This window comes from Alligator sinensis, unplaced genomic scaffold (genome assembly GCF_000455745.1).
Source record: "Alligator sinensis unplaced genomic scaffold, ASM45574v1 scaffold86_1, whole genome shotgun sequence".
Taxonomy (NCBI): domain Eukaryota; kingdom Metazoa; phylum Chordata; order Crocodylia; family Alligatoridae; genus Alligator; species Alligator sinensis.
The window spans coordinates 2,770,391-2,785,180 of record NW_005841971.1 but is presented as its reverse complement, the minus strand read 5'-3'; the positions used below and the strand labels follow the sequence as shown (position 1 = coordinate 2,785,180).

General features: G+C 42.4%; 1 protein-coding gene across 1 annotated transcript in view; it reads left to right on the top strand.

Annotated features, from left to right (window-relative positions):
* The window catches only part of HERPUD2 (HERPUD family member 2), an 87,958-nt gene that overhangs the window by 53,951 nt on the left and 19,217 nt on the right, over window positions 1-14,790 (top strand). The window contains exons 3-4 of the mRNA XM_025200606.1: window positions 10,166-10,243; window positions 13,748-13,861. Of these exons, the coding sequence (XP_025056391.1) occupies window positions 10,166-10,243; window positions 13,748-13,861 (192 nt within the window). The remainder of the gene's footprint in view (window positions 1-10,165; window positions 10,244-13,747; window positions 13,862-14,790) is intronic.

Genomic DNA, 14,790 nt, shown 5'->3' with positions numbered 1-14,790 from the left:
CCCCCCCCCCCCCCCCTGTCCCCCCCAGCCAGCCGGTGAGCGGCCGCGGGGTGCTGGGCCGTGGGCACCGCCCGCCAGACGGTGCATACATAGCGTGGTTGACAGGCGAATGGCACCATAAAGGTAGCGGGGGGCACTACTAAAAACGACTCTCCCGGCTTTAAAACCAGCCCACCTACTTGGGACTTTGATGATTCCACAGCTGGGTTGTAGCCGGTTTTGGCTGGAAGGTGGAGCAGGGCCCGGATTTTGGGGGTTGGGGGTGGCTGGGGAAGTAGGAGGTGGGAGATCCCAGGGCAGTGCAGGGCATCTCATCCCGCTGGTAATGGGTGCAGGACCTGCTTGTTGGAGGGTCGGTCCCAGTTGGTTGAGTGACAGCGCTGTCTGAAACATGGTGGCCAAGCAAATCCTGTTGGTGGTGGTGTGTGTGTCTGTGTCTTCGTTCAGGAACATCCAAGGCCCTTGTGGTGCTCTTTGTTCTTGCAAATAATGCCATGTCAGATAAGGCGGGTAGTGGCTGGTCATATTAATGCTTGTCCCCCAGGCCCCTGCCTATTTGTTGTCTTTGGAGAAGGGTTGTGACTTCCAAGTTCTTTCCCTTTGGAGCGTTCAGTTAAATGCCTTAGAGGAAGCAAGCGTCAGCCCACAAAAGCTTTAGCTGCTGTGTCTGTCACCTGTGTCTGCGGAGGTCTGCTTTGATTAGTCACGATGGTGGGCACATCTGCCCTGCTTTCAGTTAAAGGCCAGGTTTGCACGTTGTAAGAACCATAACGTGCAGATGAAGCTAAGGGAAAGGAGACATGGTCGAAAGAGGTTATAGTTTGTTCTTAGCATTCAGCAAGCAGGATTTATTGCATGCATTTGATGTTCAGAGCATGCCAGACCACTGCCATTTGTTTCTTTGGCAAATGGTGGGTAAGGTGAAAGTTCTCTGGGGCAGAGGCTACCTCATCTTATCTCGGAATAGCACCCAGTATGATGGGAGCCTGGGCCTGCTTGTAATTCTGCCTGCTGCTTTGTCTTGCAGATGCCTGACACACAACCTGTTTAATAACCTGTGAGCTTTGGCTGTTTTTCCAAAAGAAGTATCTTTCTTAGTGGTAAAATAGCATTTTTCTGTTCTGAAAAAAGAACGCTCCTACATTTTGCAGAAGGAATTAGGACTGAAGGGGGGAACTTTTGTGTATGTTTTAATCACAGGAGCAGATTGCTTACGTAGGTACATGATGCTTTTTGATTTAACTGATCAAACAAAGTTGAGATGTTAGAATAGAAAATTCAGCTTGAGGCCAGAAGATGTGCTTTTAGATGTTTGATAATACTGTATTGAAAGAGTGCATCTGCTTTAAACAAAATAAACAATTGTCTTCAATTGACTACAGGTTTTTTTTTTACCAGAATACACTTTTAAAAAGTATTTATACTTATATTGCCCAGTTGGAGCAATATAAGACTCTTCTGATTTCACTTGGTCAGAGAACTGAAATCAGTGTTTAAGGAAAGAGCTATAATGTGTAACAGTACATGAAAACTTTAACGTACATTGCATCATGTTGCTTTCAAGGGATGAGAGATTAATTTCAACTTCCGTGATAAACACTCTTGTTGTGCAATAAACTCCTTTTCAGCAGGTCTCTGGTTACCAAGAGACATAAATCTGGTACACAAACTGCTTTTTTGAAGACGATGGAGGCAGTGCTAATTTTATTGATTTTAATTTCATTTTATTTTTGAGAGAAGCTTGTTGTATTTCCCACAGAGTAACCAATAGAAAGGTCAGCTGAAGTAGTCTTTACTACATATTTTAGTTTTAATTGTAGTTGAACATAAATTAAAGATTTTTAGATGGCAGGCACATCTTTTATCATGCTCTAATAAAGCATAAGCATAGATTCACAGAAGTTTAGGGCTGGAAGGGACCTCATGAGATCACTGGGTCCAGCCCCCCTGTTCTGGGCAGGAAAGATGTATTGGGGGCCTTGTATTAGGGGGCTTCTGCAAGTTGGGTAAAACTGGCAAACTTGTTTCAAATCAAACACTTCCAGGTCTTGTAGTTAACTTAAGAGTTGGACATTAGGTTTGTTTTTTTTTCCCAAGATTATCAGATTTATTGCACTTGTAGGAAAAGTATTTTTAAAATAACCCTGGGATACCATTTTGTCATTTGAACTTCTCTGGTCACTGAAGAAATATAAGATTTAGAAATTTTTTATTAAAATGGCAGCAAAAAAAGAGTGCATTAGTTTACAAATACTAAGAATGGGTGGAACAGTTTAGTTAGTAATGGATAGAAGAAGTCTATTGATTTGATTTAATCTTTTCAAACTGTCTTGGATAACTCCTGTAAATTAGTTTTCTATGCATCTGTATAGGTCAGTGGGGCTCAACCTACATCCTGTGAAGTCTTGTCATTTGGCCTGCAGGGGTCTGTGGGTCTGGAGATTCGGTGGTGGGGGACCATCGGCAGGGTTGGGTTGGGCCACCACTGATGTAGATCACTACTGCACCAGCAGTCAGTATGCTTATTAATGGTAGGTATAGCGGTGTGCTCTCCCTGGGTGTACTATATATTAAGAAAATTAATTCAGAAAATTAGAAAAATATAAAAATAATAAATGAGACTTTGGACGTTAAACTCATGAGTTTGCCTTTGTCTTGATTTTAATCCATGATTTAATTTTGGGGTATTGTTGCATGTTGCTGAATGATGAAAAGCTAACCAAACAGTTACCCTAGGGATGGTACAGACAAATGAGAACAGGACTCTGAGGCCTGATCTATATTAAAACAGTTATGCCTGCTATATAGAAAGGTCTAATTAGATTATTAGTGCAAGCTTCTAATGTAGGTGCACTTACATTGGTTCAGTCAGGACTAAAATTAGTTAATTCTACATTGGTAAATAGCTGAGTAAGCTAAACAAGTTTAGGTGAATATTAAGTTGGTTTATTTGTCTGGATTAATGGCTCCAATTTCTTAAATCTATTTAAATTGGTGAAGAATTGAATAACAACTTTCCCTAGAGATAAGTTTATTTGGGGAAAAAAACCAACCTTGAAAATCCAGCCCAGTTTTTCAAGGGTTGGCAGTTTTTAGATTCATATCGTGAAGCAGCGTGTATACTATTTACCTGTTATATGAGTACTAGTATGAGTGGAAAAGGTGAGTTCTGAAATTGATGAAGGAATCCAGATTTGTTATTTTTCATTTCTTGTAGCATTATTTACGAATGGCTGCTAACTGCCATAATTCATGTTAATGCAGTTTTCCCCCCCAATTTTAGTTTGCTTTTTGGAGCATGAATGAAGAATTTGGGAACATATGGATGAAGCATGAATTAGTTTATGTACTTATTTACATAAACAGTCACTCTGAAATGACTTTTATTTCTCATCCTGGAACAGGATGTGGCTACCATGCTTAAATTTTAAGTATTGCAAATTCTATTACTTGAGAAAGGGATAAGCTTGAAGAGAAATTTTGTTTAGTTGATCTCCAGTTACTGCAAGATGGTATCCTTAAAGCTGCCCCTAATTTTAGCTGTAAATAGCTTGCACCATATGCTGTAGAAAGTGTTTTGCTGGGGATAATAAGCCAGACAATATTGATGAAAAGTGGCATTCCAACCTAATAGCTCAAATACTGCTTTTTCTTCAGAACTCAGTAAAAATATTTTCATGTTTCTTAAGACTGGAAAACCTAAGCCCCAGTGGAGGAACTGCTGCATAAGATGCTTCTAATCTGGTTGATGTTTACTTTGATATGATGTAAATATTTTTTGTCCTGGTGTAGGTTAATTAAGTGTTGTTGCATGTTTTTATTGGAGTGTCACTAGCCAGAAAATGTCAGATAACATTGAGGCACATCTGAGGTTCTGCTAGAGGCCTGTAAATTCCACTTAAGTGTTTAGAGTCTCAAAACTGCCCTGTAGCAAAAAAATGGTGATGCCTAGCAGTTCCCTAGATGTTCACTGTGTTGCCTGTGCTTGTGACTAGAACTGCCTCGGGTACTGGGTAGGGGTGCACCAATAAAGATTTTCTTGGCCGATACAGATAGTCGATTACTAACCAGCCATATCGGTCAATACCAATCCGATAACTGATTTATAGGAATGCAGCTGGGCAGCTTGGAGAGCAGTATCCTGCCAGTAAGTCTGTGGGGGAAGGAAGGGGTATGGGGGGCAGATCAAGGTCCTCATGGTGAGGGACGGAGTGGGCCAGGACAGTGAATGAGACCCTGGGAGCAGGACAGAACCACGGGCAGCTTGTCCAAGGGGTGCGCAGGAGGGGAGGAGCAGGGCAGGCTGAGCTGTGTGGGGCGGGCAGGCCACAGCACTGGGGGGGGTGCTAAGGCAGATTTTGTGGAGTGGGTGGGGGGGCCTACAGCCAGCTTGAGGCACTCCACTCTGCTGCCTTTCCCTTGGGAGCCTCCTGCTGTGGGGTGGGCAAGGGGCATGTGGCCAGTGCAGGTTGGCAGGTGTGGGTGGGAGCGTGGACTACCCTGGCAGGATCAGGTGATGATCAGCCCCATATGGAGCACCCTGGGTACAGCCATGGGCCGGATACAGTCAGTTGGTGGGCTAGATTTGGCCTGCATGCCATATTTTGCCCACCCTGGGTTAGAGCATTGACCTAGGTTTTGATCCCTTCACTAAGGGTTCTGTCTGTATCTTACCAAATCACTGTTTAATGTAAAATACACATGCATTGATTAGCAACTGGGATGTAGGTCTCCCCATGCTTAAACAGTAGTGCCGTCTGGCCTGTAGGATTCCCTAGAGGTTTGGAAACGCTATGGCAGGGTGAGTAGTGCAGCAATTAATGCAGCCACTGCTCCCTAACTGCCAAATTTTTGGAGCCATGGGGAGCTCAGCGTGCTGAGTGACATGGCTCCATGGGCCATATCCACCCCAAAATAATAGGCTGTATTCTGGGTGGTGGGAGATGTAATAAAGAACCCTGGTAGTGTAAAGTTCCTGAAGAAGGATACTGTTTAACCATTCAGAAGGCTAGTTGATGAATGGGATAGGCAAACAACTTGCAGTCGCTTCTGTACATTTGAAGTGCTCTTTCCTGATATTTAAGGCATTTAGAGTTTTTCTTTCATATAGTGCTAAGGGACCTGCAGTCTACTGTAGCTGCCTGACTGATAGAGCTATAAATAGGAGCTAGATTAAAGGCCTGTCTTTGGACTCTGTAAAACTCCAACCAGTGGACATCATAACTAGTCCACTGCTTAAATTGTGGTTTCACGGATTTTACAAAATCAACCTAAAAAAATAAAATGCATATTATTCATATAAAACACTGTTTTAGAACGTGCCAATGCTTACTGCAATACCAAGACAACTGACTTGCATCTAAAATTATGTAACACTATCACTACAGTCATAGATCACATGATTGAGAGTTACTATCTACTTGTAGTGACCTAGACTAAAGGAAAGCTCCAGTCAGGAAGACAGAGTGAAATGTTTATTTAGCGCCATCATTTAAGAAGTTAAATACAGCAGTTTGAAGTTTGAAGATGATTGAAAATAAATTTTAAAAAGCTAAGTACATTTTGGCTCAGGATTGTGTAGCACAGTTCCCTGTAGGAACTTCACATTCAGGTGCTGGTAAATTGTTTTGTTCATCTTGCAATATAACTGTACGTGCTGGGGGGGAAAAACACGGTTGATCACCATTTAGTGTCTAAATTGCATATAAAGTGAAAGGCTTCTGCAGATGCTAAAGTTCAGAACAAAAAACAAATGGCAATGACCTCTGTGTTTAAAAGAACCACTGAAAGCAGTTTAATAAGAAGGGAAGTTACATTTGAGCTAGTGGAGGCATTCATTACTGTCAACATACTTTTGGAAAAAACTGGTAACCTGAAACTAAGGGAGTACTTCTACAAGCATGTACCAAATGCTGGCAATTTCCCATATGCAAACCAACTTTGCCAGTATTATCTACTAGAAGTAATTGCTTTGAATGTTCAGTCTACAAAATCAGCATTGGCAGAATATTATTTCATTTCAGTTATAGCATATGAAGCAACAGATGCACAGGATAATTATGTTCTCCACATTTTATTTGTACCTGGGAGCTAGAAAGACCACAACCTGTCTGCTTTTCAAACAGAGCTGGTTCAGTTCATGTCTGTACATTTTTTAACTGCAGCACAAGCTGTAATGAAGGCTGTTGTAAACGATGGCTTAGAATTTAACAAGATCTCGTCATTTCTCTCTAATAATGCAATGTAAATGTGGAAAACTTTCTCTGATGTGCTTCATGGAATGATGGCCCAGCACAATTCATGTTACCTGCAATGCACAATTCTTTTTTTAGTAAGTGATATCTGGTGCACATGTTTTTCCCCATGTGGATACACTGGTTTCCTCTTTAAAAAAAACATTCAAACATTGTTCAGGAAGAAAGGGAGTCCATGACTAATCGAAATGGAGACTTAAATGCAAATGTTTCACTTTAGCAGAACTAGTGCTTACAAGAAGGAATTTGTGGTTTAATGCAGTTCATTACCACGCAAAGAATATGAAGTACTACGAGCAGTTTGCGTGCAGTGAGCTTGAAATCACACCCTGCACACAGTGCTTGCTTAAACTATGTGATGTCTTAAAACAGGATAACGTTGAAAATCAAGTTAAATTTGTGGCTGACAGTGCAGTCTGGTTTGTGAAGCTTCTAGCATGATTTGAGAATCAGCAGGTTTTGATTCACAAAGCACGCAGCAAACTGATGGATTTGGTCAATTGGGCTAAAGATATGGCATCACAATAAGTTTCAGACTGTCCAACTGAAAACCAGCACAGACAAGAACTGTTCCAAGCAATAGCTGCAAAGTTAAATCAGTACCGCAAGTATGATCAGTCGCTTCCACTTCAATTTAAATAACCTGCTGCCTACTTCTTGAATGCTGTTCGTATTTTTGACTCAAATGAGGTGCCTTTTCTGAGTTTGTACCATCTCGGTGCATGGACAAGTCTTCGCATAGCAGAGGATGTCAGCTGCAACTGCTGGTGGATGCTGCATGCTAGTGTTTAACATCTATAATGGGTTGGTTTTTATTAAGCATAAATTAGTATTCCTAAACTTTTTGTACAGTGCTACATATAATTTACTTTCTGCTGAGTACGGTATATGCTTCTGCCAATCAGCACTTAGGGGTGGGGGTGCCGGAGCACATCCAGGAAATATCTATGGAATTTGCTATTTATACTGCGACCAACCGCAAAAATTGTTTTAGTCTCACTGCAGTTTAAGTAGATTCCTAGTCATAGTAACTGTGTGAATTTGTTATGTTTGGGGCACTTTGCAATTCCCATATGTTTGAGGAGGAAGCCAGCAGTTGCAGCAAACTGTGGCAGCGGCCTGTTCTTGAAGAGAGCAGTCAGTACATAGAGAAGCAGTGCAGAATGATTTAGCCTGACTTTAGAAGGAACCCTGAATAAGTATTGTAATTAAACTATAAGTCATCACAATATCTAAAGGTGAAATATAATAAAAAATAAACCAATAAAAATGGCAATCTATGGTATGTGGAGAGGACAGTATTCCAGCTAACTTGCCCACTTTTAGGAGTGGGGGCAACCAGTGGAATTAATGTTTATTGTATCACTGATAAAAGCAAACACAGAAGTTAAGGCGCTAATAAAACGGAGATTAATAGGGAAAATGTCTCCAGTGTTTGCTGGAACAAAGCTTGGTTTGTGCATATATGGCCCGTCCCTTTGTTATCATTGATTTTGTGGTAGGAATAGATTTATAGTTTGGACCGTTCAGTGCCACTGTGTTTGAATATGGTAAATCATAGGAATAGGAATGAAAAGGTAAGCTTGTTAGGTAACACAATCAGAACATTGTTTCTGTGGTACATAATCCAATTTTTTGCCTAATCATTTAAAATGTTTCTAGTGATAGTTGGTATATTGAAGAAGAAAAATCTTATGTGAGATTGGCTGTGGTACAAATCAATTTACTGGGGACTCCAAGAAAAGAAAAATGTGAGATGTGGTGGGTGGGTGTGTCTTTCGCCCCCTCCCTTCCCCATTGTGCACTGAGAAAAGTAAAAACTTTCAAAGACTCTGTTGCCTGTAGAAATTTGGAGTTAGCAGTGTTTGAGAATCTGAATAGTGATTTGAATGTGACTGTATGTGCAGCTGCAGGGGTTGCGGAAGATTACTGTTCAAAACCACCCCAAATGTTTTTGGGGTTATTCAGTAAAGAGAGAAATATGGCCTTCAGTATCAAAAATGCTAAAGGGTGAGAGGAGAGAACTTAAAAAATGTAGCAAGCTTTTCTATCTTTATCAACAAAGTATCAGTAGGCGCTTCTTACAGGAGATGTTTACTACACAGTAGGCTAATTAGCTGGGTAGTAGTGGTGCACTGATAAAGATTTTGGGGGCCCGTACTGATAGCCCATTTTTAAGGAGGCATATCAGCCAGTACTGATCTGATTTCTGATTACAGCTGCATGTAGCTGGTAAGTCTGTTATGGTGAGAGGGGAGGGAAGGGGCATGAGGGGGCAGATCAATGCCCCCCACAGTGAGGGAGGGAGTGGGGCTGGGCCTGGGGTAGGTGCTGGCCAGCCAGGGTGGGTGTGGGACAGAGCCATGGCTCATCTGAGGGGTGGGGGGCAGGCAGCTCCTGCTGCTGTTCATCCAGGAGGGGTGGGGGGCCTCTGCCCCCAATCTCTGCTGGGTGGGCAGCGGCGGCGCTGGGAGGAGGTCTGTGGGGGCTCTGCAGCCACCCCATATTTTGCCATAGCCCCCTCCCAGTACTGCCGCACCGCAGCGCTGCACAGCCTCTGACCCTAGCCTGCAGCTGCAGCCCGCCTAGTGCAGATCCAGGGGCACATGCCCTTGTGCCCTCCTAGGTAAGAGGCGGGAGCCACTGGACAAGCCGCTGGTTGAGTAGTGCACAGCAACTGGAGCCGCCTCTGCCCCCCATGCTCCCCGGATGCGATGCGTCTCTGTCCCTCGCCCCAGCCCTACTCCCTCCCTCACTGCGGGGGCATTTGATTTGCACCCCCCCATGCCCCTTCCCTCCCCTTCCACCACAGCAGACTTACCAGCTGGACACAGTTCTCCATGCTGTTGGGCTGTGCTCCTCACTGCCTTTGTGATGTGCTGTGGCTGCGTGCACGCATGGGCATTTATCAGCCAAATTATCGGCCACATCAGGCCGATTTCCAATATAGTCAATTTTCTTTATATCAGTGCTGACCTGATACTGGACCGATGTATCGGTACCTCTCCTGGGTAGTACATGTACATCTGTGCACCCCCGTTAGGCTGGAGTAAACTAAAAATCTCCGCAGCAGTGCATGTGTCAACACTGCCCCAGCCAGCCCCTCCACAGCATGTTGAGCCGTGTAGAGAGCAGCCCTGGGTTGGCAGGCTGACCCCCGCCCCGTGGCCCCCTACCAGCTGGGGCTACTTCAATCCAGCTCAATATGCTGCAGTCCTGGGCATGTGTGCAAACGGTGTGCCTGGGAGCAGTAAGCCACAGTTTATTCATGCCCCTTAATTGCACATTTAGACATGCCCAATCAAGGCAAAAGGTAAATTGTCTGCTTTTCAGTTAATCTCAAAAGCAGCGAGATGGGGAACCCTTATATTCTTCCTTTATTGCAAATATTGCTTTCATATAACTTTTTCTGTTAACTAAAAATAATGAAGTAGTATCACAAAATAGGACTCTGTTTTAATTTTTATTTAAAAAATGCACCACCCCATTTTAGAATCTTTGGGAAGAAAAATCCCTGGTCACTGCAGTGTATGAAACCTCTCTTGACCTGTCTCAGGGACTTTCCACCCCTTTCTGTGGTTTGGGTAGATCTTTTGATTGCTTTTTAGGGATGGGAAAAGGATGAAGAGTACTGGATCCAAATGTCTTTGAAAAGAAAACCATTTTCACATTGATTATACTATTGGGTTTTAATGAGCAGGATACAGTAAATGACTTTTTAGTAACATGTCTTTGTTATCTGCTGTCAGAAATTTTATGAGAGACTTGAAATTACAAAGCCACTGAAATGCTTACAGGCTATCAGTAGGTAGTAGGAATTTGTAAAACATATTTGCATCTACAAATGTTTTCCAGCTGTAACTCTGGACAGCTGGAAGAAGCTAAATTCCTCTCTTTGTCTCATCTCCTAGTCTACAAAGGATCAGAGACTGGTGTATTCTGGCAGACTGCTTCCTGATCATCTGCAGCTGAAAGATGTTCTCAGAAAAGTAAGCTTTACCTCAAACCACTGCATGGGGAAATAGGTCTCTTTGTATTAGCTTCCAGTCTCATTGTTTTATCTACATGTAATATAAATATATTTAGGAAAACTAATTTGAAAGTTACAACGTTTGTGTCTTCAGGGGATATGGTGTTGAGGGACTGGGGCAGGGGGACTGCCACTAGTGGAGGAAGGGTAGATATTTTGGGTAAATTAGTAACTGATGTGATGTCCAGTAGAATTGCTGACTTTTTTTGAAAGTTAGCTCAAGTTCTACCTCCATTGTTTGGTGGTGGTTGGTAAATTTTTCAGCATATGAATATGCACATTTAGTATAATGCAGAGTGTTGTGTTCATCTGAGGAAAAAATGTTTATGGGGTTATATACTTTAATCCACAGCAGAACTGTTGACCAAGCAGTGGGAGTTCTGCATCCAGTTGGGCAGCATGTGGTCATTTACATGTACAAATCCATAGCTGTATCTTTAACAAGTATTTATGCACGGTGCAAGCCAGGGGTGCTCAATCTTTCGGTGGGCTGGATCGGGGCCCCATGTTGTCTTCCTTGGCAGTGTGCTGTCAGATCATTGCTCTCTGCTGCCTCTAGCTAACACCTGTGTGCCTGGATCAGGCCAGGGCCACCTCCACTGCTGATCTAGTGTGCTGTCTGGCCCATGGGCTCCCTGTGAATCTAGAAATTTGGCAGCAAGGGAATGGCAATTACTGCCACTGCTCACCAGCTGCTAATTTTTCAGATCTATAGGAACCCCTGTGGGCCAGATGGCATGGTTCTTTGGGCCATATCTAGTTGAGCACCTGTGGTATTAGCTCTTTGCTGTTGTGATTTTTAACTCCTGGACATGTTTTAACTCCTGCTGGCTGTCTCTTGCTAGTAGTTCTGATTAGATTGATACAAGTGTCTCCTGTTCTCTCTGTTGTGTGTCGTTGTGTCCCGCCGGCAGCGGCCGCCTCCCCTGGCACCGATGGTTCACTTTTAGTAAAAGGCAAAAGATTTATGTGATTAAGTTAGTAAGAAACCAGATGTTGAAGGGCAAATCTGAGTGTGTACTAGCATCAGGAGTCAAAATTCAAAGTTCTTGGTTTAGACGGAATGACTTGGCTAAGTATTTCTGACCAGCAGGAACTTAATCAAATCAGAACAGTGGCGTGGTAATATACATCAAGAGAGATCGTTTTGTACTTGGAATCCTGAGGTTAATTTCTGACATCAGTTTGCACAAGAAGGAAACGTGTTTAAAACATTCTTGATAATCTTGAACAAAGAACTACAACGTTGTATAGTGATTTGTGAACTATTTGCTATGTAGTACCTGAGCCACAATGCATGTGAACTAACTTCTGTTTTTGGAATTTTTTTGAAGTCTTGAAATCCGCATGCTTTAGTAACTGCTTGCAGTTTAGAAGAAACATAAATGAATGTGAGGCGACATAATGCTGGGAAGTGTATAGAGAAATAGTTTTTTTCAAGCAGTAACCAAGAAAAAAGTGTTCATCTGCTTTTTGTGCTGAAACTTTATTTCTGTGGTTGCTGACCAGTAATAGCTGAAGGTCAGAATCACTGCTTTTGAGTCATGAAATGCTACAGTAGCCTGATGACATATGGATATATGATAGGTTCTTACCCAGTTTAGATTGGGCTGCTTAAACAAATTCCAGCCATATTTTATCTTGAGGAAAAACAAATATAAACTGGCTCTTCCCCATTCTTTGTTTATTTGTCTGAATGTACATGCATTTTAACAACTATAGCTGTTATACATCTGTTTGTTTTACTTAAAGAAATTTTCATTCCTGGGTGACCACAGTTTGAAGATATCTTTATCAGTCTAACTGCAAAAAGAATAAAATCTGTGTGGAAGGAAGGGAAGTTTTATTATTCACTCCCTTCCCCTCCCAAAATCCGTGGATTCTCAGTTGCTTTAGATTTTAAAGAAAAGGCCTCCAAGAGGCCTTAGTTTTCTTTCATATTCTTCCTGCCTAACTGGCCATCTGTTCCTGTAATCAGTTGAGCACTGGGTGAAATTTTATTTGAAGCTTCTCTCTGTCATACGCAGGCAAGGTTCTTTGGGTAAATGTGATATCTTTTATTAGACCAGCTGAGTTGGTTGTACCCAAAGAACCTTGCCTGCCTATGTCCTTAGATCAACATGGCTAGAACCAAAAATCTCTGTCATGTCTCTTCCAAGTAATCCTAATGGCTAATGATGTCGTTTGACCACGTTGTAATGCCTGTGTTGAGAGGTCTTGGAACATTTCAAATATGTTCATTGGAAATGTTTGTATAGGAATGGGTATAGACAATAACATGGATAGTTGGAATGCCTAGGATATGCTAACCTTTAGAGAATGGTGTTTAATGGATACCGTTCTGTACCTCTTTCTGGAGATAAGCTGCCCTTTAAGAAGTGCCTGATCATTCAGTATGGGAATTATTTGTTTGATCAGTTAAAAAAAGCAAGAAAACCCCACTTTGTTCACAGCTTCCTGAATCTGATGAAGCTGACTAGTAGGGGAAGGAACCAACAGAAAGGGTAGAAGCAAGAGATGAGAGAGATTGGAGCGGAGGTGGAGTTCAGCATGAGGATGGGTGTGTTTCCTTGTTTGAAAACCATTAGTGGGAGTGCAGAATGTGGTATAGAAGGAACCTGTCAGTTGTCCCTTTTGAAGAATTAAGTTTGGGTATTTGAGAGGAATTCTTAGCACTTAACTGCTTCTAAACCTGTTCTGGTAGATGTCATAAATAACTACTTAAGGAATTCAGTTGTTATACTATGGAGTGCATCCCACTGTGGCTTCAGAATTATGGCTGGTTCTTACATAAGCATGTTGGGGAAGCTCCAGAATACAGTTTGAATATATGGTGTGCTGTGACCATATTCACAATATCATTTGAATGTGGCCACAGCATACCAAAAATATGCTGCCACTGCCTCATGGTTTGCATGTGGCAATAGCTGCTCATCAGTTTTTCCAACTGTGAAATGGGGATCCCAACCTTCTATATGGTAAATGGATGAGAACTAAAAGTTTGTGCAGCACTTTGACTGGCATCTGAGTGTTTTTGCAATAATAAACTTGGTGGTTAGGCAGACTTCAGACACACAGGCAAGCATTCTCTGTTTTGTAGATGGAAAAATTGAGTTGAGAGTAAGTTTTCTGTAGATGTTATTCTGAAATAGTTTAGTCTCCTCTTTTCCAATGTAGATTCTTATCTGTCTGACAAAGCTGCAGTTCTAGAGGAGGGAATAAGAAAAAAAATTGCTGAACCTTTAAACATGAAACCTTTAAACCTTTAAACACTGCTTATTCGCATCATGATTTGCTGAGGGAATGCAATGTGTGTCAAAGTGATCAGCTGTTTAGATTTGTACAGTTGCTAATTAAGAGCTATACTACCTTATTAACTGTGAGTTTACTTTGAAACTGAGTTTATTTACTTGAAAAATTTTGAAATGCTGTTGCTTCAACTCTTCAATGTCTTTATCCTTAGCAAGACGAATATCATATGGTTCATCTAGTGTGTACTTCACGGACACCCCCCAGTTCTCCAAAGCCCAGCACCAGTAGAGAGAGTAATGGAGCACCGACATCCAGCAGCAACTCAGTAAGTTTTTCTTTCTTTGTATAAGATGTGGTGTTGAGATTTATGAAGTTTATCAGGTTTCCTTTAACTCTTAATCTCACTGCAAAGCAGTACAATTAAAACACAGAATGTAGTTAGGAAACAGCCTGTTGTTAACTGCTTTGTACAATTAATTGGGTTTTAACGATATTTCAAGAACAAAAAAACAAATTAGCTTTGTTTTGGTTAAATGATGGAATTTGATTTTGAAGATGTTTGTTTTTATGTATAATGGAAATCTCTTCTTATCCTTGGAATATGAAATTGGGAGTTTCTTTATTTGGCTGCAACAAGAAAACAGTTCTCATAATAGTCTGCTTCAGTCTTGCTCTTCCCTATAGGTGAGAGTGTCCTTTTTTTCAGGAGGCCTTTAAGGTTAGCTGGGAAAGAATGTAAACAAATATACCTTCAGTGGGCTCATCCAGATGACCTTGCACGTGCCTCTTCCAGCGTCTCAAACCCCTTTGAGATGCTGCAAGAGGCACATGTGGGAACTGGAAAAGGTTCCCCCCCACTGCAAGTTTGCAGCATGAGAGGAAAATTAGACTCGGGGGTCAAAAAAAAATGGAGCAAAAAAAAAAGCAGGGCAGTTCACGGTCCTGGACCGTGCCCTGAGGCAGCTGGAGGCTGGGTCCTCCACAGAGATGCTCTGCTAACAGCCAGAGCATCTCTGTGGTTGGACCTCACCCTGGTGCTGAACCACACTGCCTGCCCCGGTGGGGGGTGGGGTGGGGGTGTGTGTGAGAGCCCCAGTGGCCCTAGCCTGGGTCCCACTGCCCTGTGCTGCCTTGGGGGGAGGGAGGCCCTGCCAGGAGGCCCCAGGGCCCCCCCAGCCCTTGCTCCTGCGGTGAGTAGAGGCTTTTTTTGTTTTTTTTTACGTGCTGGAGGCTGGGTCGGAGGGGCAGCCATTG